At 42.9% G+C, this 26,575-nt stretch overlaps 1 protein-coding gene across 1 annotated transcript; it reads right to left on the bottom strand.

Annotated features, from left to right (window-relative positions):
* Positions 1-18,416: 18,416 nt before the first annotated feature.
* Positions 18,417-20,073, bottom strand: LOC147427461 (uncharacterized). The gene is made up of 2 exons (XM_086497170.1): positions 19,401-20,073; positions 18,417-19,285 (listed from the first exon to the last, which is right to left on the bottom strand). Exons 1-2 carry the CDS (start codon positions 19,636-19,638, stop codon positions 19,041-19,043), a joined length of 483 nt encoding a protein of 160 aa, XP_086353296.1. The 5' UTR covers positions 19,639-20,073; the 3' UTR covers positions 18,417-19,040.
* Between the last annotated feature and the right edge of the window lie 6,502 nt (positions 20,074-26,575).

Here is a 26,575-nt window from a genome sequence, read left to right as displayed (position 1 = left end):
CCTTCTCATTAGGTTATTGGGTAAACCTAAAACCCATGTTTTGAGAGTAAACCAAAAACTCCATATGTTGGTAGCTACTTTGACCTACACCCTATGTGTTCTAGGGGTAATTCATCCGGGTTATGGGTATACCAAGACCCTTGGTTGTGAGTACAACTAAAACTCATGATTTATGTGAGTATACCATGAACTCATGGTTAAGAGTAAACATAAAACTATATTTCATGTGAGTATACCATGAACTCATGGTTAAGAGTAAGATCAAGCCTATTACCCATGGGAACATGCCTAATGGCATGCAGGCACAATCAGTTTTAAGCGGAGTTTTCATGGAACGTTTTCATCTCTATGTATGTAAGGCCTTAGAATAAATCAATACAAGAATTCCTCTTTTTTGTGTTGAGCTCTCTCTCTCTCTCTCTCTCTCTCTCTCTCTCTCTCTCTCTCTCTCTCTCTCTCTCTCTCTCTCTCTCTCTCTCTCTCTCTCTCTTTGTCCTCGTCGCGTTTACCCTAATATGTATGCTATCTCTGGCCATGGATCCTCACATTTTGAGCTCTCTCTCTCTCTCTCTCTCTCTCTCTCTCTCTCTCTCTCTTTGTCCTCGTCGCGTTTGTCCTACTATGTATGCTATCTCTGGCCATGGATCCTCACATGAGGCACCCGCCATATCCTTGCACCTTACAAAGCTCAGGGTGTGTGTGAGCCTCAAAAAGGTCAATGGTATCACCATTGGGATAATTATCCCCTTCCTATCACAGATCATGTGTTATAGAGAGTGGCCATCATAGAGATCTATAGTTTTTGAGGGGGTGACTATGTATAAATTTTCTATATCCCATGCATTCAAAGACTATTTTTTACACTTCCTATCTATGAATTGTTGAAAATTAAAATACCTTACAAAGCTCACGGTATGTGTGAGCCTCAGAAAGGTCAATGGTATCACCATTGGGATAATTAGCCCCTTCCTATCACAGATCATGTGTTATAGAGAGTGGCCATCATAGAGATCTATAGTTTTGGAGGGGGTCACTATGTATAAATTTTCTATATCCCATGCATTCAAAGACTATTTTTTACACTTCCTATCTATGAATTGTTGAAAATTAAAATATACCCTTTTTTTAAATCAAAAAATACTTTTTTTTCCTAATTCCATTTTACAGTACCCTTTTGTATGTGAAAATGTGAGAAAAATAAAGTTGAATAACCCCTTATCCTACACTCACATTGGAGAGGGGAAATGGGAACACACGTAGAAACACACTAATTTTCCTCTCTTTATCCTTCATTGTGGTGCAAAGAGAGAGGGAGAGATAAGTGCTATGCAATGGTGTTGTGTGTGATTGGCGTGAGTGCTTTGTGGATTTGGATTCTTTGAAGTGTGTGCATGCTTGTTGGTAAATGATGCAAGGTGTATGTTGAGCAAAGTGTGTCATTATGAAGGTGTTTCCTGAAGGAGTGGGGTTTCATGAGTATCTTGGGCTATAGAGAGGAAATGTGGTGCTAATTTGAGTGTGTTACCATTCCCTCTCTCCACCTTTTGGTGCCACCATGAAAGGATATGTGATTGCTCATTGGTTTGTTCAAGAAAAGTTGTTTTTTGGCAAGAAGGTGATGAAATCCCATTTCGAGTTGTACATGCTATTGTTACATATGCTCAATCAAGATAACAAGATGTAGATGGTTTTGCTACTGATATGGGGCAATGTGAAGGTATGGTTTGATGCTTTGGAGGGAGGAACCAAGTTGATACGGGTGGCCTAGCAGGCTTTCCTACTATAGGATTTCCTTAAGGAGGTGTCTCTAGTTGATTTGGATGCAAGATTGAAGGCTTTGAGGAAATATATAAATGAAGAATTTGGTGTTTTTTGTAATTGTTTTCAAGAGTGTTGGGCAAAGTTTGCGGTTGCCATGCAATTGATCAATGGCAAGTACTGAAAATTGGAGAGATTCATGGCGTTTCTGCATCCCAAAGTTCAATAGAAGGTGGATTTTGAGAGTCTATAGGACAATAATGGTGAGGTTGCAATTGCACAGGCAAAGAGAAAAAAAATCAAGAAGAAGATTAAGCAAGGTGCATTAGGGTATAAATTTATGGCTCCCAACCTGCTCCAAGGCCCAAAGCAAGAATCCCAAGCAAAGAACCAAGAAAATGGGGGATTCATAATCATTCCTCATGATTGGGTACGTATAGTTGTTCAAGATTTGATTGAGCAGATGCAAGAGCTTTTCTTAAGTGCTAAGCCAAGGATGAAAAATCTATAGAAGTTAGGAGAGATTCAAAAGGAGGCTTTATGGTAGGAAATCAACAAGATACTTGAAGAAGGTATTATTTATCCAGTGAAGAGTATGAGTGGGCTTCACCTATTGTCATTACACCTAAAAAGAATGGGAGGTGGAGAGTATGTGTAGACTACAAGCCATTAAATGCTGCTATGAAGTGAAACCATTACTTAAAACAACCACTGGAGCTACTTATACCTGTTTTGTTAGCATTTGAGACAAGAAAGATAAAGGGCTTATGGAACCTCCTAGCACCTCAAGTGATCCAAACCGGATGAATGTAGTTGAGGTCTCTATAGCACACACTACCTCCTTTGTTGCAGAGTCCTCTCTAGGCAGAGAGAGTTGGGAGAGACGACCTATGAGTCGTTCTGTTGGTGAGTTGTCTCAAATGAATTTGAATTTAAAGTTTCTTGCATGTAAAGATTGATAGAAACTCATCACTATAAATTAAAATCTTGTGATTTTAAAGAGTAATGAGGAAGTAGCTTGTCTCTATCTATGTAAGGCCTTTACATAAATCAATACAAGTGTTCCTTTTTTGTTGTGTTGAGCTCTCTCTCGTTCTGCATCTTGTTCTATCCAGCTCTACATGATTCCATCTCCAACCATGGATCCTCACAGGAGGCACCTGTCATAGCCTTGCACCTTCTAGTGGTATCAGAGCTTCATGGGATTTTGATCCTCCGTATCTTTAACCTCCATCGTTGAGTTCTATACGGGATTGGCCGTTTGCAAGGGAGAGCATGAAGTATTGACTTGCTCAGAATCCATCATAATTACCCTCAATCAATTCACCATTTCTTGAAATGATTTCACATTATTTTTAAATAGTGGCCACCTTCTTTGAGTCTCATTCAAGAGGGTATTTACATGTATTAGCTCCACAACAAGTTTTCCCACTTGGCTTCAAAAACTGACAACCATTCAACATGGAAATACCTTATTTCTATATATTCTACACCAATATTATTTTCAAGATTTGAATTTAGTATCATTTTTTGACTTCAACAATAGTCATAGCAAAATTATATTGAACATGGCATCAAAAGTTGAAAACTTTGATTGAACTTGCTTTCATACATGGCTTGCTTTCATACATGGCTAGTTAAAGTCAAAAGGTATCTCATTTGCAAAAAATCGTGGAGTGTTGTCAAGCCTCTTTCAACGGATGAGGCAGACACATCGGTTGCAATTCCTAGAGCATTGTCTTTTGAGCAATAGAGGAAGGATGAGCAAGCATTGGATATTATTTTAACTTATCTAGAATATAATTTTGTTCATTACTTGGATGATACTACGTGTACTATTGCTGCTTGGATAGAGTTAGAGACCCGTTTCGGTACTAAATCCAAATATTACATGATGAGTATCAAAATGGAATTATATTCTCTTGCTATGTGTGCTGATGAAAACATAGAATCATTATCCAATAGATTAAAGAGCTTAAGAATTTAGCTAGTAAATGTTGAAGCAATTTCATCAATTTTTCATTGTTTTAAAGGAAAAATATTAGTTGCCTTCTTTGGATGGTATCATTAATTCCTTGCAAGAAGAAGAGAAAAGAGTATCCCGTGCCAGTTCTTCCATTCTTCCTAGTGCATATGCAGTCATTGGTTGTGCTTTTACCTCAGCTTAAACCATACCATCCATTGGTACTAGATCTTGTGCCATTTGTGGCCTTAACAACCATCAAACAAAGGATTCCTTCCAAAAAAAATCCTTGTACTCACTGCGGTAAGACGAATCATCCCTCCAATAAATGCTTCAAAAAGACTAAAAATCATTAACGGTGATAAAAAATCTCAGATACTTATTCTTTAGGTCATGCCTTTTGATGTTGTTCACAATCAAATAAATTGTATGGGCTATAGACACTACCACATACAAAAGTGGTAAGACCTCCCAAAACATCTGTTCGGTTCAAGTCCTTGTTGTAAACCCTTCTCATTAGGTTATTGGGTAAACCCAAAACCCATGTTTTGAGAGTAAACCAAAAAATCCATATGTTGGTAGCTACTTTGACCTACACCCTATGTGTTCTAGGGGTAATTCATCCGGGTTATGGGTATACCAAGACCCTTGGTTGTGAGTACAACTAAAACTCATGATTTATGTGAGTATACCATGAACTCATGGTTAAGAGTAAACATAAAACTATATTTCATGTGAGTATACCATGAACTCATGGTTAAGAGTAAGCTCAAGCCCATTACCCATGGGAACATGCCTAATGGCATGCAGGCACAGTCAGTTTTAAGCGGAGTTTTCATGGAACGTTTTCATCTCTATGTATGTAAGGCCTTAGAATAAATCAATACAAGCATTCCTCTTTTTTGTGTTGAGCTCTCTCTCTCTCTCTCTCTCTCTCTCTCTCTCTCTCTCTCTCTCTCTCTCTCTCTCTCTCTCTCTCTCTCTCTCTCTCTCTCTCTTTGTCCTCGTCGCGTTTATCCTACTATGTATGCTATCTCTGGCCATGGATCCTCACATTTTGAGCTCTCTCTCTCTCTCTCTCTCTCTCTCTCTCTCTCTCTCTCTCTCTCTCTCTCTCTCTCTCTCTCTCTCTCTGTCCTCGTCGCGTTTATCCTACTATGTATGCTATCTCTGGCCATGGATCCTCACATGAGGCACCCGCCATATCCTTGCACCTTACAAAGCTCAGGGTGTGTGTGAGCCTCAAAAAGGTCAATGGTATCACCATTGGGATAATTATCCCCTTCCTATCACAGATCATGTGTTATAGAGAGTGGCCATCATAGAGATCTATAGTTTTGGAGGGGGTGACTATGTATAAATTTTCTATATCCCATGCATTCAAAGACTATTTTTTACACTTCCTATCTATGAATTGTTGAAAATTAAAATACCTTACAAAGCTCAGGGTATGTGTGAGCCTCAGAAAGGTCAATGGTATCACCATTGGGATAATTATCCCCTTCCTATCACAGATCATGTGTTATAGAGAGTGGCCATCATAGAGATCTATAGTTTTGGAGGGGGTCACTATGTAAAGATTTTCTATATCCCATGCATTCAAAGACTATTTTTTACACTTCCTATCTATGAATTGTTGAAAATTAAAATATACCCTTTTTTTAATCAAACAATAAATTTTTTTCCTAATTCCATTTTACAGTACCCTTTTGTATGTGAAAATGTGAGAAAAATAAAGTTGAATAACCCCTTATCCTACACTCACATTGGAGAGGGGGAATGGGAACACACCTAGAAACACACTAATTTTCCTCTCTTTATCCCTCATTGTGGTGCAAAGAGAGAGCGAGAGAGAAGTGCTATGCAATGGTGTTGTGTGTGATTGGTGTGAGTGCTTTGTGGATTTGGATTCTTTGAAGTGTGTGCATGCTTGTTGGTAAGTGATGCAAGGTGTATGTTGAGCAAAGTGTGTCATTATGAAGGTGTTTCCTGAAGGAGTGGGGTTTCATGAGTATCTTGGGCTATAGAGAGGAAATGTGGTGCTAATTTGAGTGTGTTACCATTCCCTCTCTCCACCTTTTGGTGCCGCCATGAAAGGATATGTGATTGCTCATTGGTTTGTTCAAGAAAAGTTGTTTTTTGGCAAGAAGGTGATGAAATCCCATTTCGAGTTGTACATGCTATTGTTACATATGCTCAATCAAGATAACAAGATGTAGATGGTTTTTCTACTGATATGGGGCAATGTGAAGGTATGGTTTGATGCTTTGGAGGGAGGAACCAAGTTGATACGGGTGGCCTAGCAGGCTTTCCTACTATAGGATTTCCTTAAGGAGGTGTCTCTAGTTGATTTGGATGCAAGATTGAAGGCTTTGAGGAAATATATAAATGAAGAATTTGGTGTTTTTTGTAATTTTTTTCAAGAGTGTTGGGCAAAGATTGCGGTTTCCATGCAATTGATCAATGGCAAGTACTGCAAATTGGAGAGATTCATGGCATTTCTGCATCCCAAAGTTCAATAGAAGGTGGATTTTGAGAGTCTATAGGACAATAACGGTGAGGTTGCAATTGCACAGGCAAAGAGAAAAAAAATTAAGAAGAAGATCAAGCAAGGTGCATTAGGGTATAAATTTATGGCTCCCAACCTGCTCCAAGGCCCAAAGAAAGAAGCCCAAGCAAAGAACCAAGAAAATGGGGGATTCATAATCATTCCTCATGATTGGGTATGTATAGTTGTTCAAGATCTGATTGAGCAGATGCAAGAGCTTTGTTTAAGTGCTATGGATAGAGGGCTGAAAGAGGCAAGGCTAGTTGGTAGGTTCTACAATTGTGGAGACAAAGGCCACTATGGTCGAAACTACTTGCATCCAACAAGGGGAAGAGGGGGCATGCACCCTTTTTTTTGGTAGAGGTATAGGGCATGCACAGTTAAATGGTCAAGGAGAGAAGCAAGTAGTTGAGAACCTGGGACTACCAACTTCGCCACGTAATGATGAGGTTCCTAGAGGTAATAGCAAAGAGTAATGAGGAAGTAGCTTGTCCTATTGACATTTTTTTTTAAAAAGATGGCGTGACAATTCCCAAGTGGAATACATTCTCTTCGAGTTTGGTAAGGGATTGCATGGATCTCGCTTGTGAGTATTTGGCAGACAAGGGCTTCTTGGTCACCATGTGCTTAGCTGAGCACATAGGGGAGTTCCTTGTAGATGCATCAAGAGTGGGACTTGTGCTTCATTGTACTTGGACGCTTATGTGTGACTCCAAGGCATATCAACATCTTGTCACTAGAGAGGCGGTAAGGTCACTGATGTTTTAGTGAATCTTCTATGGAAAGCTTCTTAATTTGGTAGTAACATATTTTCAAATTTGCGTATCCAAATAGGTTCTTGATCTTACAATATATATTTGGTGTCAGTTAAGTTGTGCCAAGCTACGACATAGAGAGTGGGGAGAAGATTTCAAAGAGGTTGTTTCCAGCATACCGCAACTATATATTAGATGATTTTGTTTTCCTCACAAATGTTGATGGTGAATTTCTAGATGTGGTGTAGAGAGAAGTAGTGTTATTTTTTGGTAAGTCACAAATCTTGTATGATATTGATTTGAATGGTCCTTGTATTCCACTTGCAAGAGCCACACTGTTTATTTCTATGTTGGTAACATAGCCAGGTGGTTACTGGAAACATTCACGGAGCGTTGCAACTATGTCTTGGATGTGTTTGCAAAGTGTGGTGGTTTGGATAAGGTGAGCACAGACGATCTGAGACATTGCATATGTTTAGAGCTAGAAGATGTACTTTATGAGTTGTGTCTTTCTCCCATAGTGTGCGGACCTGTGCCAAGCTAAGAGAGAGGTGTTTTTGTTTTTAGAAGATCCATACATTTGATTTTTTTTTTTCCAAGAAAAAGATCCTTCTATTAGTTAATGAAAACTGCCCATAGGGCTACATCCACCTCTGCAAGAGAGGGCTACAACACGCATGATGGGGAGCCTCTCCCAATGAAAAAACAGCATATATACAATGGGGCTAAATCAAGAAATGGGAAGAGGAAAGAGCCACACAGGTGGACAGTAGTGCCATTTGAGCACCCCCTGGACCAAGGTGTAGAAAGGCCCAGGGCGCCAGAGTCGAAGGAAAGCCTCGCGGCGCTCCCGCATGTGGTCGGAGCTGCCCTGTAGTCCCTCAAGCTGTCCTCTGAGAGTATGGATCAGCTCTAGCCAAAAGTCACGAACAGTCTCTGCTGGTGGCACAGGGGAGCCTCAAAGATGCGGAAACAACGGGCCCGCCAAATGAACCAAAGAGCTAGGCCGCTGATGAGCTCCCAGCACTCCTCTCTCTCACTGCACCACTCTTGTGGAGTAAGGTCTGTAGCAGGCTGGAGTGCAGGTCGCCCCCCCTGTATCACTATCATCCTGCTGGTGGAAGATAGCTCAAACTGTAGTGCCGGGCCCGTGAGGGTGGACCAAGCCGCTGCCCCCCAGGTGTACTGTCGAGCCGCGGAGAGGGCAGGCATCAGCCGAAGAACTCGTAGCCACACCTGCTGGGCCGAAGGACAGTCCCAAAGACAGTGTCACTGACTCTCCACCAACTGGTCATAGGCTGTACATGCGGCCGAGAGACCACTATGCACAAGACAGCTCCCTACTGCTGTGGCTCTGTGTGCAACCAACCACTGGAACAAAGTGACGCGCCTCAACTATCTCGAGTCCCACAGCCTCTGCCAAAAAGCTGCCAAGAACTCAGCTGTGAGACCCTCCTCCTGCCAATGACGTGCTGCAGCGGGGCGGGCCTCTCTCTGCGCTGCAAGTATATGACGTCCAAGCCGAACAGTGTACTGGAAGAACGGGACTCCTGGGCGATCTGCAGAAGAGAAGGGGTCCCTACATAGCCACTCACGAGGATCCCACTGTACTCGTGCCAGTGGACAACACTTCCAAGCCCATAGCCTCCAGCGTCCTGTCTCGAGAGCTGCTGGGTCAGGGTCTATGACGCAAGTCCTCCCACAGATGCCCACAACTCGGATCCTCTGGAAACAACACTCTGCTACCTGCGGGGCCTCTACTGTAACTCGCTGTAAACGTCCCCCACCCTGAAGCTCAAAGAACAGGGCTGGGACAGTCTCTGAACAAGCCCTGATTGAGATGAGAACCTCCAGTCGTGTGAAGGCTCCCATCCATCGGGGTGCTACTGGCTCGAGAGGCGTGAGCCACTCAGCTGGAACTGACTCTGAGATGTCCTGACACATGCTCTGAACCCCTCTCATGCCCTGTAGCTGGACACCCTGCACCTCCTCTGACAAACCTGTGAACTCTAGCCAGTCACCTAGAGAGCGCGCTGGACCTGCTGCCATGGGACCCCATGAAACATGAGGCCTACTCCCAACCAAGTGGACTCTCTGAGTGCTAACCATGGGGTTCCAGACGAGGGGCTGTCGTAGGCGCTCCTCCGTGCATGTCGGTTGTCTCTGCTCTAGGCCACGCCGTAAGAGCTCCCAAGAGCGAAGCAAACTCACAGCGAATCGGTTCTCCAGTCTCCTGCTCAAACCAACTCGGCGTAACTCTGTAAAGATCCATCTGGCTGAAGGTTGCCAAGGGCCTCCTGACTAAGGCACCCTGGCACGAAGCCTTTGCAGCAAGAACTCTTTCCAGGGCTCCTCGCATGGAAGAAGTCCTCTGACGACGAACTTCCCAAGAAGGGCTCTGCTCTGCTGTGCTGGATCAATGATCCTAAGCCCTCCCTGAGAACAAGGAAGTGTGATGACCGACCAAGCCACCTTGGCTCGAGCAACCTGAGTGTCGCGACCTGACTAAAGGAAGTTCCTGATCAGCCTCTCTACCTGACTGATACAACAACACTTGGTTGGCAACTACTACTCTACCAGCCAGTGAAAGTCGTGCTGAACTCCAGTGTAACAGCTTTCTCCTGATGGACAGGAGAAGAGGAGCAGTCTGCTGCTCGGGGGACAAATCCAAACCAACCTGACAATCCAAGTATCAAACTGCGGTCCCTGGGGGAATCCACCTGAAACCCTCTCCTGGCATCCACTTTGGCACAGGAGCACTGCCAACTGAGAAAGCCACTGTCTTTCTCCAGTTGATCAATGCGCCCGATGCACAGCAGAAGGTCTCAAGAGCCTGCCCATACCTGTGTAAATTGGCCTCCTGGCCCTTTAAGTACAAGGCTGAGTCGTCGGCAAACTCAGCGTCCAGAATCTCATCTCCCCATATCGGGAGTGCTAAGCCCCTCAAACCAACGTGCTGTGACACCAAAAATCTGCTCATCGCCTCCGCATAGAACAGAAAGAGAAAGGGTGAAAGAGGACAACCCTATCTGACCGATCGTGTGAGCATGAAGCGCTCACCTCTACCTCCTGCCAAAAGCACCTGACTGTGAGCGTGTCTGTACAAAGCTGACACCCCTCTGATCCAAGCATCTGAAAAGCCCATCCTACGAAGCGTGCCCTCTAGAAAGTCCCAGTCAACTCTGTCGTATGCCTTCTCAAAATCGAGAAGAAGAATCACAAGGTCCTCCCCACGGAGACGTGCCAGAGCAGAAGCCTCCCAAAAAGTGAAGATGTTGTCAAGGATACTGCGTTCCTTGACGAAACCTGTCTGAGTCCCATGTATAAGGCTCTCCAAAAGTGGCTGAATCCTCAAACTCAGAGCCTTGGCAAGAATTTTGTAGGCTGAGTTGAGGATGGTGATGGGGCGCCACTGTCGTATCTCATCCAAGTAGCCACCCTCCTTTGGAATGAGGTAAATCAGGCCCTCACTCATGCTATCCGGCATCACTCCTGTGTGCAGAATGTATTGAAAGGCACTACAAAGATCTGGTCCAAGCAAGTCCCAGTACTCCAAGAAGAAGTTGGGAGTCAGCCCATCCTCACCTGGAAAGCTACCACGAGGAAGGGCCCTAAGAGCCGTATGCAGCTCCTCAAGCTGAAGAGGTATCTCCAGCCTCTGGCGCATCTCCTCAGTCACAAGTCAAGGCATCTGCGCCCAAACCTGCTCCCTGTATGCATCCCGTCTCTCTGACTAGGGCTCAGCCGTCAGTAGCTCACAGTAAAAGTCAGTAGCAACTGCACGCATATCCTCAGGCTCACACGCAACTGACCCACGGGTCTCCTCAGCTGAGTGACCTTGGCATGCGAGTGCCGAGGTCCTACTGTCTCAAAAAAGGCACCTGTCACTCTGTCACCTACCTGAGTCCACTGAGATGCCTGTAGGTGAAAGGAAAACTCATGGCGCCTCTCCTCTGTGCAAGCAAACTCCTGTCGAGCCTGCTGTAACTGCTCCTCTAGCCATGGACTGTCTGGATGCTGCTCCTGTATCCTCTGTAGTGAAGCAATGCCTCATCTGAGACGCTGCTCCTCCTCTCTCGGTACGGACCGTCGAGCCAAAGACTCCTGGAGAAAAAAGTGGCTAAGCTGAGCTAGGCCTAAGGCCACTCTGTCTGCCGGTAGAGCCTGGCTGTCCATGCCCTCTGTCCAAAGAGCCTCTACCCTCTCTCTGAGTGCTGTGTCCAACAAGACCCGCTCTGGGATGCGAAGCATCGTGCTCCCACTCCTTTGCTTGTCTGCCACTGTGAGGATCACTGGTGCATGGTCCGAGAAGGATGTCCCTGCCAGGATGCCCACTGATCCCCCGAAGTCACTGAAGTGGTCACTAGTGTAGAAGCGATCTATCCACGATAGATTCACTCCTCCCACTCTGCGGTCTGATCTAGAGAAGGCAAGACTCTCTGGAGGCCTCACAAAGCCAGAATGCTGCCATGTATCCGAGACCCTCAAGGTCATACACAACCTCTCCCAAGCTGCTAACTCGACTCCATGCACAGTAGCATGGCTACCTCCGATCCTGTCAGAAGGGTCCTCCAACATGTTGAAGTCCCCTCCTACACACCAATGGTCAACCTGTGGCAAAGACTCAACAATCTGTGACCAAAACTCTGCACGAGCACTCGCCACATTGGGCACATAGATGTTCAGGAATCCCACAAGGCCACCCTGAACCTGCAAAGTAATCCACTGAGCCCTGCCTGGCACAATAATCCCTCTGCCCACAATGGCCTGCTGCAATGAGTCCGCAATGGTCATACATACCCCACCCTGGATGCCTCCAGGTCCAAAAGCAGCTGACCAAAAGGTATCATAACGTCCACGCAAAATCTAACCACAGCGCCGGATGCGGCTCTCAGACAAATGGTGCTCCTGAAGCATAAGGATATCAATCTCTCCTCCCACAAGGCAACGCTGAAGCTCCTGCCGCAATCGGCCCCGCTGTCGCTGAAACTGGGGCCCACCTAATCCCTGCACATTCCATGAGACGATCCTCATGGGGAGCGAGAGAGAATAGATGCTGCCGCAGCAGCAAGGCGGGCTATCTTTGAGGCAGGCTTGGATGGGGAGTAATCCGCATCCGAGCGTCCTCTAGATAGGCGAGCATGTAGTGAGTGCTTGGCCCAAGCCCAAGTAGAGCGAGCTGAGCGTAAAGCAACCTCCTCTGTCCAGGAGTCCGCATGTATGTATACATAGCAAGGCAAACACTGTGTATCAGCAAAAAAGTACACCACAATGTGCCTACATCCTGTTGAGTCTGGGGGTGTCACCGCAAACTTGGCCAGTGGCCACAAAGTCTGCAGCAAATCTGTAACTCCAAGTTCTCCCATGTGGTGAGAGAACTCAAGAACCTGTGTATGCAACCATCCCACCACTGAGTCGAGGGACCACTCTGTCTCGGTCCTACCGCAGAGAGGAAAGGAGAAACCAATTACTGAGTCCAAGGCCTCTGTCCCCCTAGCGGCGAGGAATAGAGCGTGGACCCTGAAGCAGGCTGCCTCGAGGTCTGCTCCGGAATCGCCCAGAAAGCGAGTGAATCCGCAATCGAAGAAGTCCCGGCGGCGTCGGAGGTCAATGCTCGTTAGACCACGAGGGATAGTTGCAAGGGAAGATGTCTGAATCTGCAAAGGGGGCCGCAAGAAGGGCTGACCCTCTCTCGCTAGGTGACTCGAGGCAAAAGCGCTGCCAAGAGATCTCCTAGCCGCCCGCGAGGGGTCAGTCTCTCCATACATTTGATTTTGTTACTATGATCTATAAATTATGTACTTCATTGTCACATTTTTTGGGTTGTAAACATGTGTGACTACATGGTTGGTGTCACTATGTTTTGCATGTCTATATGTTGGTTTGAGAGAGATTTGAGACCACCTTGTCAAGCTACATGCCATACTTTCAATGCCTTTTTAAAGAGCATACTTTCTATTTAGGTGGTAGCCAGCAAAAATTTTACTTGAAGGTTTTTTTGTTTGTCTTTTAGTTCTTTTGAACATCCTTAATCTCTTATAGAGGCCTTTGTGATAAAGGTGGAGAGGCACTTTTTGAAAATTTTCAGCTAAAACAAAAGGAAACTCTGGCAAAGTTTTTTGGTAGTTTTGGATTCATATTGTTTGCTTTTAGCCTATAGTATGTGGGAAAGTTTTGTATTGGACAAGATTTTTTAGGCCATGCTACATTGCAAAAGAATGAAAAAGTAGTAGTTATTGCAAAAGAGCAAAACAAGAAGCTCGCAAAAAAAAAAAAAAAAATCCTCCTTTTTTGTAGTTATTGTGAATGTAGAAAGCTCATAAATATTGCTGCACCTTACTCCTTTTCCCAGTGTATTGCCTTCTATATCTAAGATTTTTTCTCTTGTATTTTTGAAATAAACTTCAAGACCAAGATTAGTGGTTGTAGCAATTGAGAGCAAATTCTTTTTGATTTGTGGCATGTACAACACAACAAGGAGTTGCTTAGTTTTACCTATATCTACTAAAAAAATGAATTGTTCCAAACCCTTTTCTTGGACATTTTGCATTATTCCAAACTATTACAATGATGGGTTTACATAGAGCCTTCTAGAAACTATACCAAACTTTCTTACTAGTCATGTTGGGATGCTCCACTATCTACAATCCAAGAACCATCAACAATCGGGATTTTTGTTGATGATAATACCTCTTTTATGATGGCCCATAGTTCAAGCTCTACCTTAGCACTGTTGGTGTATTCTCTTCTCTTCCAAAACTCTTTCATGTTGTTGTTCTTATCATCTACTTTCTTCTTTTTGTACTATTTAATAGCATTACCTTGTTTGCAATAATAAAAACAGTTACCTGCAAATTTCCTTTTCTTGGGATTTGTCTTAGAGGTATTTGACATAGTCTCCTTATCTTTTGCACTAGCAACCATGAAAGCAACATCACCCCTCCCATCCACTAGTCCTAAGTCATAGCTCCTCTTCAAGCAACATTTCACTTATTTCTTCAAATGTAGGATGGGTTGGATGAACCGGAGTGTTGAGTGATGTAACAAGACCATCATACTTGGCCAAAAGTATGCAACGCATCACCGAGCTAAATCTTTTGGATAAATGGCCAGTAGCAAGTTGATTTTCTAGATTTGGAATTCTGGTGTGATTGTGCATCTCATATTGGTGGCCAATATGCTCCAAGTTTCATGTGCTTTAGTGGTATGTTGAGTTAAAGTGAGAACAGAATCACTTACACACATGATAATGGCACACAATGCATATGCATTCCTTCTCTTCCAAGCACGTAGAAGAATAGCATCTAGGAATTAAGAGACTTGGATTTTCTAGATCAGTTGTTGGAGTAGGCTCTAGGTCAGCACCATTTTTTTCCATCATTGTATCCAACAATTCATATGAACCCAAAAATTTTGAGTGTCCACAAAGTGTAGTTGGTGCCATCAAGCTTGCCTTCTATGAAGGCTGTGTGAAAAAATGTGTGTAGCAGAGTAGCATGGACAAAAAAATTTGAAGACTCTACCATGATAATGGTTTGATTTTGCAGAGTAATACAAGTACTTCTCATATAACCTTAAGCTACGAACACCTAAATCTTTGATACCATGTAAGAAGTGTAGAACTAGATAGAATCTTGTAGCAAGGGGAGTAGAGAGAGAAATGATGCAAAGTTGATTAGTGGAAAATCAAAATTTAGATTAGCACTATTACAAAGTGATGGGGTCATCGACCCATGCGCTCTCAAGGTAGAGCTTAGATGACAATATAGACAACTAGATATAGTAGGTAGGAATACAAGGGGCTAGTTATCCTTTGATGTAGGATTCCATGGTTCATGGAGATGGCCTCCTTATATAGTGTTATGGCTGGGTGGTAGATAAGATTTGTGTGTGTGTGTGTGTGGCATGTGCAATATTGACTATGCCAACCCACCATCTGTGGACACTAGCCATAATATAAATGGCATATACACATGGCCTTAAAATTTTCCTTGAGCTTTGTACCATTCAAAAACACAAATAAAGACCTCATCAAAGTGTAAGTTGGAATCAATCATATATATGTGCACTATTTTCTTCTCCTCATATGGAACACCATATAAGTAAATTTGGGAATTTCCCAATTCCCACTTTAAAAAAGAGCTTAAGATTTGACCACATGGTCAAATCTTAGCCAAAGTTTGAGAGCATGGATCGAAAAATTATTTGAAACTATGGTTAGAGCACTACGAAGGCGCTATTGAAAGGATAATTTTACCCCAAAAATCTCTAAATTTGGAGGTAGGGGACATGGATCGTGATCCATGTTTCACCCCCTTTGGGAGTTGTGATTAGATGGTTGGATTTTTCCCCTTGTGGGGATCCCATTGATGAAATATAATCTGGATTAAGACTTCATTTGATGCCCTAATGGGCCCCTAAAAATTTACAAAATTCCCATCGTGGATTTGACCTATGTAATTACTGTGATGGTTTTTGTGCAGTATGGACCATACACAATTGGTCTTGCATGGTAAGGTTCATACCTATGAAATTTGGTGCAGTAAGGATGATTTGAGTGTCCGTAGTAGGAAAAAGACCAACAGGAATCTCTAGGTAGCCAAAGCTCTCTCTCTCTCTCTCTCTCTCTCTCTCTCTCTCTCTCTCTCTCTTTGTGTGTGTGTGTGTGTGTGTGTGTGTGACTTTGACAAAGTGCAAATGAGCTCTATTCTACCCAATTTTGCCTATATCTACCCGGCCTACCTAGAGTGTTGAGTGGATACTTACCTTATTTGCTCTCATTTTACACAGTATACCACCTATGGTTCAAACGGCTCAACATTGAATATTCCCAAACAAGTAGTGTCAATACCTCAAAAGGAAGACAAAAGTGTGCACAAGGAAAACAAAATGAAACTAGAAAACAAAACACCACTAGATACAAAGGTAGTAGCAAACACAACGGATGAGGCCAACTCTCAAGAGATACAACGTATTCGTGACCTGGAAGAGTCCTGGCCACAATTCTTGTGGAAAACAATCAGATACCACAAAGTTGGTAGTGCTAGTTTACAGAAAACACCTATCCAAAAAGTCAACATATAAGATCATGAGAATGATCTTGAGGATATAAAATCATTATACTATATTGAGATGCAAGTATGGAAGTGTCAATAGAGAGTAAACCTGGAACACTAAAGAGATTGCCTTTGTTTATAGGAGAACATGATGGTGCATCCAAAGGTGGTAGGTGCTACAAAGAGTGAAAAGTGGGATTGTACGAGCTCTCAAGGGCATGACAACCTGATGGAGTAGTTGTGAAGGTCAAGAGCAGGCAAGGAGCAGCGGTTATGTATGTTATATGTGGTTTTTAGGGCCAGAATTCTCTATTGTGGTGCATGGTCAAAGAGTTGAAGTGCAAAAATGGGAGTGCCATAGGTGGCCCTCAAAATGCTTTACAAGATGGTCTAGATTTCTCCTCAAATGGAGCTACATGGCAAAAGATATGGATGTTCAAAGTTGGAGTGCATTATAGATCTGAGACAGACAGGCCAAGTGATGGTAGGGGTCAGAGATAGTTGCAAATATGGTTGGGAAGTGATCATCATAGCAAGTCAGTCTTTTCAGATCGTCATTTGGAGTCCCTGGTGTCAAGTTATTGCTAGATGAAGTTTTGTAGGGAGTCAGTTTTGTGCCAGTTTGGTCGCCTTGGTCGGGGTGCTATCTGAGATTGTTTGAGCTTCATGAAGATTTCAATACATTTTTTGTGTCAAGTGAAGGCCATAGTAACTGACGGCATGGCAAACGGAGTTCGGATCGATCAGATATCTCAGTTTGAAGTTGGCGTCGAGATTGCCGACAAGATTGTACCATATGATTTTTGATGATTTTGGTTGCATCGGTTGATAGGTTTGGGAAAGTTAGAAATTTGGTGAGTTGTGCATGCTTTGAGGCCAAGAAGGTGAAGTTAAAGTGAGGCTTTGCAGCCTGAGCATCGAACATGAGAGCAAAAAATAGCATGGCCATGGAGGAGGGCAAAAAATTGGAAAATCTTGAAGTTTTTGAAGGTTTGATGAGTTTTTTGGGGATTTAGGGAGGCCAAAAACTAGTGCATGCCACGTGGTGGTGCATTATCCCACATGTGAATATTTGAGCATGGTGGTTGTGGTTCATATGCAAGAGCGTGAGCTCTTATGAGGTTAACAAGTGGGAGCTCCACGAGCTCCAAAGGTGGTGGCTATGGTGTGGGCCGTCGTCGGCTCTATTTGGTGGCGCGAATGGAATCCACCATTGGGGGCTATGGGTAGCACACTCATTGCATAGCAAATGATGACATGGCATGTTTGTGCACGTTCATTATCACGCAGCCCTTTCAAAGGCCGCCTCCTTTTCTAATTGAGGAGTAAAAGGGGGGTTTTCTCCCACCCTTGTCATGGCACCGTGCCAAAAGGGGCGGCCTCCCACATGCCTTGGAGTCCAAATCAAGCTAGAAATAGGGAAGTGCATGTAGGTTTGAGCTAAAATAAGAGGTTGCATCATGCAATAGAAGGGAGAGCTTCCCACGCCCTAATAAGGGCCCTTTTTGGACAACTTTGGGAAAGCCCTTGTAAAGAGTGAGCTAGGAAGAAGGGGAAAAAGCATAGTTGTAACCAAGCTTGGAAGATAAAACAAGTCCAACCCTTTGATTCTTGTTGTTGTTGATCTCTCCCACACCTATTCATGTCTTTGCCCCTGGTTGTGCGGCATCGATGTGTGTGAGTGTTTCCCCCGTGTTTCCCCTGAGTCATGGCATGTGTGGTGTAAAGAGAGGATCTCCCAATTGATGCATTCCAGAAGCGACCTCCAAGCACGATGGATACGATTGTGCTGATACTAGAGAAGATTCAAGATGCCTCCATGTTTAAGCTTCAAGGGTGACATTGATCCCTTGATTGGTGCTTTGAATGCTTAACACTAGTCCTGTAAAATCAGCCACTTTTGTGGCTTTTTGAGACTTTTGTAAAAAAAATCTCAACACAAATAGAAAGTGGTTTCAGGGAATTATGACCAACACTCAATATGAGTTGATAAAAGATAGTATAGAGCTAAATGAAGGTCTGAAGGTGTCTTTCCATTACCATCTTCTACAACTAATTTGTGCGGATGGACAAAATTTTTCTTTTCTTTTAAAAGTAAATCAAATCTTTGTTAAGCAGGCCCAAACTTCTCTAAGTTTTTTAAACTCATATACAAAGACTGTCGACATTTTTTACTTCTCCAAGTTAAGTGTTGAAGTGCAGTTTAACGTAAAATTTACTAATTTTAGAAAAGCGAATTTTTTATTTTTGAGCTTTTCATGTAAATTGTGTATTTAGAAAACTTTTTCATATCTTGAACCTATAATTAAGAAGTTTCATGAAACTTTGATGTCATATACAAAAGTTATGTTTCATTTACTAGAATCGTGATGTGAGCCATTTTTGTGGCTTCAGCCAGTTTTGTGGCTCATTACAAGTCTAGTGTTAAGTTGGCAATCAATCCGAATAATTTTGGCCCACAATCAGGCACTCATGGAGAGAGTTCGCCATCTGAGAAGGTGATGAGGTGCAAGTTATAGGGTTTATCCCAAGCTAAGTAAAAAATGGTCATGGGCTATCATCGGGGGGTTAGAGCTGCAAGCAGACGGCTCCCCAATCAAAGATTTCCAGCTAAGCAATGGGAGGAGTGCTACAAGGGTCAAAGAATCTGCTCTATTGATTGAATTGAAGCCATCTCATGGTGGGAATCCACCTTGAACTAAAAACACTAAGCTAAAAAAGGTAGTTGTGGGCATCTGCAATGATGGTCAACGTGCCTTGCACATGAGGCCACCGCCATGAGAAGAAGCAAGGGAGCATGAGCAGGAGACGTATCATCATGCTGGCCACCATCTGCAAAGTGTCAAGGCAAAAGAGGAGATGGCACGGCTACAATTCAGAGAAGCTTAGAGCGAGAGAGAGACTTGTTGCAGGAGACATAGGGCACCATCCGAGGGGATGGCCATCCGAGAAAAAGGGGCTCAAAAATGGCATGATCTCGCAGGCAGGCTGTATAGGTTGAGCAACCCAGAGCCAGGATTAAAAAATGTGAAGAAGGCCTCATGCTGGAAGGCGTAGGGGAAGCCGGGGCTGAGAAGGTGTAGCAGGAGGGCACCGCGCTTGGGTAGAGGAAGCCATTTAAAGAAGGGATCAGAGAGAGAGGGTAGCTCGTGGAGGGGCGGCTTGCCACCGCAAAAGAAGAGAAGAAGGGCTATCGAACGGGGATCTGCAAGATCATAGAAGGAGGAGCGTGTGAGCTGCAACATAAAAAGAGAGCTTGATGCAATCACAGGGGATACAACCCATTGAGGAGCTCTGCATGATCAACAAAAACCTTGCACCTGTAGCTCTGCTTGCGCATGAAGAGGCGAAAGGTCGACGAAGCTTCCCAAAAGCAAGTCTTCCCTTCACTGGCGTGGTAGGCCTCCCCCAATCATCCGCATGCGCGAACAATGCGGAGGCTCCATCCCTCTCCTTTTTTTTTCCAGAGATCTGCAAGATCATAGGAGGAGGAGGGTGTGAGCTGCAACATAAAAAGAGAGCTGAGAGGGAGGGCTCAAGAGGGCTAGCAGAGTACATGCATCGGGCACTTACCAAGAGTTTCTCAGAGGGCTAAGAGTCACCAAGCCTCATGGAGCTGTTCGGTGGCACTGTAAAATGCAAGCTAGTTAAAAGGGAGCCTCCATCCGTAGGCTCCATCCCTCTCCTTTTTTTTTTCCCCAGACATTTGCAACAATAGACGTGGCTAGTGTACGAAAAAATTCAATTTCACAAACATACAAAATTCCCTTTAGGATATAAACGTTTCCTAAATAATAGGAAAATGCCTCTAGAGGAGGATATGCACGATGTGTCGCTCTTGAATCTTGTATGGACTTTGCCATGCCACTTGCAAAATTTAAATTTTGAGGTAAATATCAAAATTTGTACGTGGGACTACTCTAAACCTAGGTTTTTTTAGAGCACTATGTAAGAGCTTTTGCTTCATTTTGAAGATATTTTGAAAAAAACACATTAAACTCTCATAAAATTTTAAACCTTAAAGACATTATACTATTTTTTTTCTACTTTTCTACTTGTTTTTTTATTAAGCATAAACATGAAGTAAATAAATTTTGTTGTCTATTTCAAATTATTGTATCAAATTAGATATCACTATAACATAACATGGAGATATCGACGCACGTATATCGATGAAATTAGCGGACGTCGTTATACGCGTCGATATACGCGTCTCAATGTACGTCGATATACACGTGGAAAGGCTTTACTTTTCACGCGTATATTGACGCGTATAGCGACGCAAAAAAATTGGGAAAAAAAACAAAACCTGCGAACAGTAGGGGTCATTTTCGCCTGCGTTCTGCTCAAATCTTGGTCTTCACCTGCTGCGCAGGTATTATGCCCCCCCAACCCCCCTCTCTCTCTCTCTACATCGTGTGTGTGTGTGTAAGAAAGAGAGAGAGAGAGAGAGAGAGAGAGAGAGAGAGAGCGGTGTGTGTGTGTAGGAAAGAGATAGAGAGAGAGAGGTGTGTGTGTGTGTAGGAAAGAGAGAGAGAGACACACACACACACACACACAGAGAGAGAGAGAGAGAGAGAGAGAGAGAGAGCGGTGTGTGTGTGTGTATGTGTGTAGGAAAGAGAGAGAGAGAGAGAGAGAGAGGTGTGTGTGTGTGTGTGTGTAGGAAATAGAGAGAGAGAGAGAGAGAGAGCGGTGTGTGTGTGTAGGAAAGAGAGAGAGAGAGAGAGAGAGAGAGAGAGAGAGAGAGGTGTGTGTGTGTGTGTAAGAGAGAGAGAGAGAGAGAGAAGTGTGTGTGTGTGTGTGCATGTAGGAAAGAGAGAGAGAGAAATGTGTGTGTGTAGGTAATCACAGAGAGAGAGAGAGAGAGAGAGAGAGAGAGAGAGAGAGAGAGAGAGAGAGAATTAATGTATGCTTAGGAAATTAAAATTAAAGAAAAATAATTAAAGAGAGAAATGAAATGAAATTTTATATTAACGTCTTGGAAAGGCCAAAGTGACCTATGAGACATGAGACAAGAAAGTTACAATGTAATGGATCTGATACAAAGTCAGAGTAAGAAGATGACAAAAAAAAATATTATGGAATCCTAAACTGATGGGTATGGACTAAACGGTTAAACCAGCTAGCTGGGATAGGTAGATCATAGGAGATCCAGCAGCTGTCGCTGGCGGATCTCATCAATCTCCTCCTTGGTCAGTAGTCTGACCGGGCGTTATGCATGTCGAGCCAAAGTGACCTAGCTAGATCCTCTGATGCAGCCTCTATCGATGTTGTGTAGTCCTCCACAGTCGTGGACGTCTAGATCTCCCTAGCTTAGTCGCTCGTTCGATTAGTAGAGAGATAGGGAAGTAGAGAAAGAGAGAGAGAGAGAGAGAGAGCTAGTTAAAAGGGAGCCTCCATCCCTAGGCTCCATCCCTCTCCTTTTTTTTTTCCCAGACATTTGCAACAATAGACGTGGCTAGTGTACGAAAAAATTCAATTTCACAAACATACAAAATTCCCTTTAGGATATAAACGTTTCCTAAATAATAGGAAAATGCCTCTAGAGGAGGATATGCACGATGTGTCGCTCTTGAATCTTGTATGGACTTTGCCCTGCCACTTGCAAAATTTAAATTTTGAGGTAAATATCAAAATTTGTACGTGGGACTACTCTAAACCTAGGTTTTTTTAGAGCACTGTGTAAGAGTTTTTGCTTCATTTTGAAGATATTTTGAAAAAAACACATTAAACTCTCATAAAATTTTAAACCTTAAAGACATTATACTATTTTTTTTCTACTTTTCTACTTGTTTTTTTATTAAGCATAAACATGAAGTAAATAAATTTTGTTGTCTATTTCAAATTATTGTATCAAATTAGATATCACTATAACACAACATGGAGATATCGATGCACGTATATCGATGAAATTAGCGGACGTCGTTATACGCGTCGATATACGCGTCTCAATGTACGTCGATATACACGTGGAAAGGCTTTACTTTCCACGCGTATAGCGACGCGTATAGCGACGCAAAAAAATTGGGGAAAAAAACAAAACCTGCGAACAGTAGGGGTCATTTTCGCCTGCGTTCTGCTCAAATCTTGGTCTTCACCTGCTGCGCAGGTATTATGCCCCCCCAACCCCCCTCTCTCTCTCTCTACATCGTGTGTGTGTGTGTAGGAAAGAGAGAGAGAGAGAGAGAGAGAGAGAGAGAGCGGTGTGTGTGTGTAGGAAAGAGAGAGAGAGAGAGAGGTGTGTGTGTGTGTAGGAAAGAGAGAGAGACACAGAGAGAGAGAGAGAGAGAGAGAGAGAGAGAGAGAGAGAGAGAGAGAGAGCTGTGTGTGTGTGTGTATGTGTGTAGGAAAGAGAGAGAGAGAGAGGTGTGTGTGTGTGTGTGTAGGAAATAGAGAGAGAGAGAGAGAGAGAGAGAGAGAGAGAGAGCGGTGTGTGTGAGTTTTTAATCTAATCTTAACTATGGTGTTTTTTAAAACGCGATGAATCATGTATTATTATTACTTTGATTTTTGTATAAACGAAAAATCTTGCGATGCATCGAGCTCCATCACGCGAGGAGGAGTCAGATGGATATCGCAGAGGTATCTATGAAGTACTGAATGATCTTGAAGCTTCAGGAGAGCCTATAGACTGGGAGGCCTTACAGTCTCGCTGATCGCTTGAGGTGAGACGTTAATATGTGTGAGTTGATTTAATTAAGTCAGTATATGTGAAGTAATATCAATACTAATTTTGTGAGTTGTCTTATGTGCAGGTTGCGACGCCTAGTCATTAGTGGACCAGATTTCATCTATATGCTTTGTGAGACACAGACACGCTTCTGTGTCTCTTTTTTGTACAAACAGTTAGTGTTCAGACAGTTATTGTTTCCCTTATGGTTATGATTATTGTCATTGTCATTGTATAGACAGCTATTGTTTTTCTTTCTGGTTATGCTTATGGTTATTGTTGATTTTGTTTATGGTTATGGTTATCTGCATTATGGTTTTGATCAAAGTGGTTATAGCCGGTTATGGTTTTAAGTTATGGTTATGCTTTTAAGTTATGGTTATGGTTCGTTATGGTTATGCTTTGAAGTTATGGTTATGGTTCGTTATGGTTATGCCTTTAAGTTATGGTTATGCTTTTAAGTTATGGCTATGCTTTTCAGTTGGTACGGTTGTCTTTCATTGGCCTTAAATCTCATGTGAGATCCTACATGGATAGCATGTAGGAGGCGTATACATGATATGGTTTTTTTTTGAAAAGTTTATGTAAAAACAAAGGGAACTCTGCCGAAATTTCTGCGCGCGGGAGCATGGTTGATATTTTGGTGCTGCTCGCTTTCTTGGGCAGGGGGGTAGAAAGTCTGGCTGTGGCTGTGTCTATCTTTTAACTGGGCACAGGCCAGGCTACCTGCCCTCTGCCCAAGAAATTTTTTTTTTCTATGGTCGTTGCTATATGCGTCGCTAATAGCGATTGGTTTCATAGCGACGCGTATAGCGACGCGCATAGTTACGGGCAGCGTCGATATATGCGTCGATAACACCTGTTTTTGTTGTAGTGTATAACATAAGAGTTTGTTGAGCTGTCTGATCATCCGCACGCACGCGGGTGATTGAAGAGCTCAAACACATAGTAGATACATGTAGGAATAGGAATTAGTGCTTTAAAAAAGTGGTTAAATAGCAACATTGAGGACAAGTATCAAAGCTCTTTGATCATCCGTGTCCACTCGGATGATTGGAGAGCTTTTTAGTAACTTTTTTAACTAAATTAATTTAAAAATATGAATATATAAAGTTTTTGGTAAAATAAATTTACCTTTTTTGAAAATTTATGCTTAAAAAAAGCAGACGTTGGCTATTTTTTATTACTTTGGCATAAACATGAAGTAAATTAATTTTGTTGTTTATTTCAAACTATTGTATTAAAATTAGATATAACATAAGATTTGTTGACCTCTCTAATCTTCCGCATGCACACGAATGATCACAGAGCTCAAACATCTAGTAGTAGATACTATGTAGAATAAGAATTGGTGCTTTCAAAAAGTAGGTAAATAGCAACATTGAGGACAAGTATCAAAGCTCTTTGATCAGAGAGCTTTTTTACAACTTTTTTGACGATATTAGTAAACAAATATTTTTTTATTTAGATTATCATTTTGAACAACGTCTTTGATCTCTTGTAGAGGTCTTTATGATGAAGGTGGAGTTGATTTTTTTGAAAATTTTATTTTAAAACAAAGAAAATTTTGTCCTTTTTTTTATACTTGTGTTTTTTATAACCAATACTGTTTTGGTTATATGATTTTTATAGTGCAATTAATGGCGCCCAAGATGAAGAATACAACTTTGTGTGTGTGTGTGGAGGGAAATAAAGTTTTTTTTTTTTGTTGGTCAGAGAGAGAGAGAGAGAGAGAGAGAGAGAGGGGACAAAAAAGCAAAAATTTCAACCAAGAGAGAGAGTGAGAGGGAGAGAGAAGACAAGGAGAGGGAGGGCTCCATGGATGGAAGAGGACAAGGTGGAGAGAGGTGATAATGAGAAGGCGTCCCCCTTTATTTGCTTTTGTAAGAAGGTGGTGGCCATGGTTGTACAAACCATTAAGTGCCCTCTTATTTTACTTATATAGATATCAATTATTTTGAAAGTGGAGCCCTTTGAGGAGAAAATCAAGGAGGGAGAAAAATGATTTCCAGTGGCTCCGTCACTACTTGGGGACAAAGACTCCTTACCATGCACGATTTTCTCCTTCGGTGAAATCTTTTATTGGAGATTTTGCTTATCTTGATTTTCAAGTGGTCATTCACACATCCTACACTTCAGAATTTTGGAGAAGGGGGGGTTTCCATAGAGAGAGATGGGTTGAGTTCAAAAGGCGGCCCTCATTAGCCTTCCCCTTTTATCTAGAGACATTTATGCCTCTAGCTTTGTGGTTGATTCTTCTTCATTTGAAGTGAAGGAGTCTCCCTCCTCAGGAATATCCATCGTAGGTGTTTGATCAAACCTTAAAAAGTACCTCTTTAGCTTCCATCCCACTACAACACTCTACGCGCTTTTCGACGCGGCGTACCTTTCTACGTGCATTTCGACGCGCATAGCGTGCATCGATATACCCGTCGATATTTACGTGGCAATACACATGGCAAGGTCTGTCAAAACGCACGTATTTTCACGCGTATATCGACGAGAAAAAAATTGGAGAAAAAAACCCCACCTGCGCGCAGGCGGTCATTTTTGCCTGCGAGCGCGCGCACAGATCTAGCCCCTTCTTGGAAACCTGTTGTGCAGGTATTGTTCCCCCCCCCCCCCCCCCCCCACCCCACCCATCTCCCTCTCTCTCTTTCTCTCTCAAGCTACATTGTTGTGTGTGTATGTGTAGGAAAGGGAAAGAGAGAGAGAGAGAAAGAGAGAGATATATATATAGATAGATAGATAGATAGATAGATAGATAGATAGATAGATAGAGAGAGAGAGAACTAACTAGAGATAGCTACGGAGATGGATAGAGAGAGATATCTAGAGAGAGAGAGAGAGAGAGAGAGAGAGAGAGAGAGAGAGAGAGAGTAGTAGATAGAGAAAGTAGTGGTGAAAGAGTTAGCTTGGATACTGACCAATTGTATGAAAAGGACAGAAACTATCTCTCTATCTCTCTCTCTCCCTCTACAAGAAACTATGGAACTAAAAGAGGCAAAGGGGTTTTCCTCGCTACATGCATTGTCATGTACACCTGGGTGTGCACGGATGTGTCACCCATATAGGATTTGACCAATAAAAACGAGATTTTTACCCGGTGGTCTTGATCTCTATACACCTCTGGACCGAGGTGTGCGGAGATCGGGCAAGGCTAGAGAATGCGAGGTAGTTTACATTGTGAGGAGTATATATATTGAGATAACATTCATAATCATTGTAGATGGCAACGCATCAACTAACATGGAGGAAAAGATTGCATGCTCGTGCACGCTCTGCAAGTATCAAATCCTGTGCAAGCGTAGGATATGTAATGAGCATGTGCACAAGTACAGAGAGTTTTCTAGAGAAACCCTACAGAATCTATGATACGACTTCTACGGAATGGGCATTGATTTTTTCAACATAACACCTACATCTGAGAGAGAGAGAAAAAGGATTATGCGTGAAGGTCCGACCAATCCAGAGCCAAGGATGGAAGCAAAGGAGGGCTTACAAACACAAGACGACGGCATGGAGGAGATGCTGGATGCCTTCTTCCAGCCAAGCGAGGAGAACGCTAACGAAGCAGCACTAGAAGACGTGCGCCTATCTCCTAAAAACATGTTGAGAAAGTTGGCATGTCAACCAATCTATGAAGGCTCCAAAATATCTATGCTTCATACTTGTCTGTCGTTTTTGAATCTACAGTCAGTGTATGGGTGGTCAGATGCAAGCGTCACTACTTTGTTTAGGTACGTAACTTACAAAAGAGATTTTCGATTGCAACGGTGACGTGCTTGGGGAGGTTTCGATTTAATGTGGCTTAAACAAGTT

Source organism: Adiantum capillus-veneris, chromosome 23 (genome assembly GCF_014529385.1).
Source record: "Adiantum capillus-veneris isolate H3 chromosome 23, ASM1452938v2, whole genome shotgun sequence".
NCBI classification, from domain to species: domain Eukaryota; kingdom Viridiplantae; phylum Streptophyta; class Polypodiopsida; order Polypodiales; family Pteridaceae; genus Adiantum; species Adiantum capillus-veneris.
This window is presented reverse-complemented; position numbering and strand designations above follow the sequence as displayed.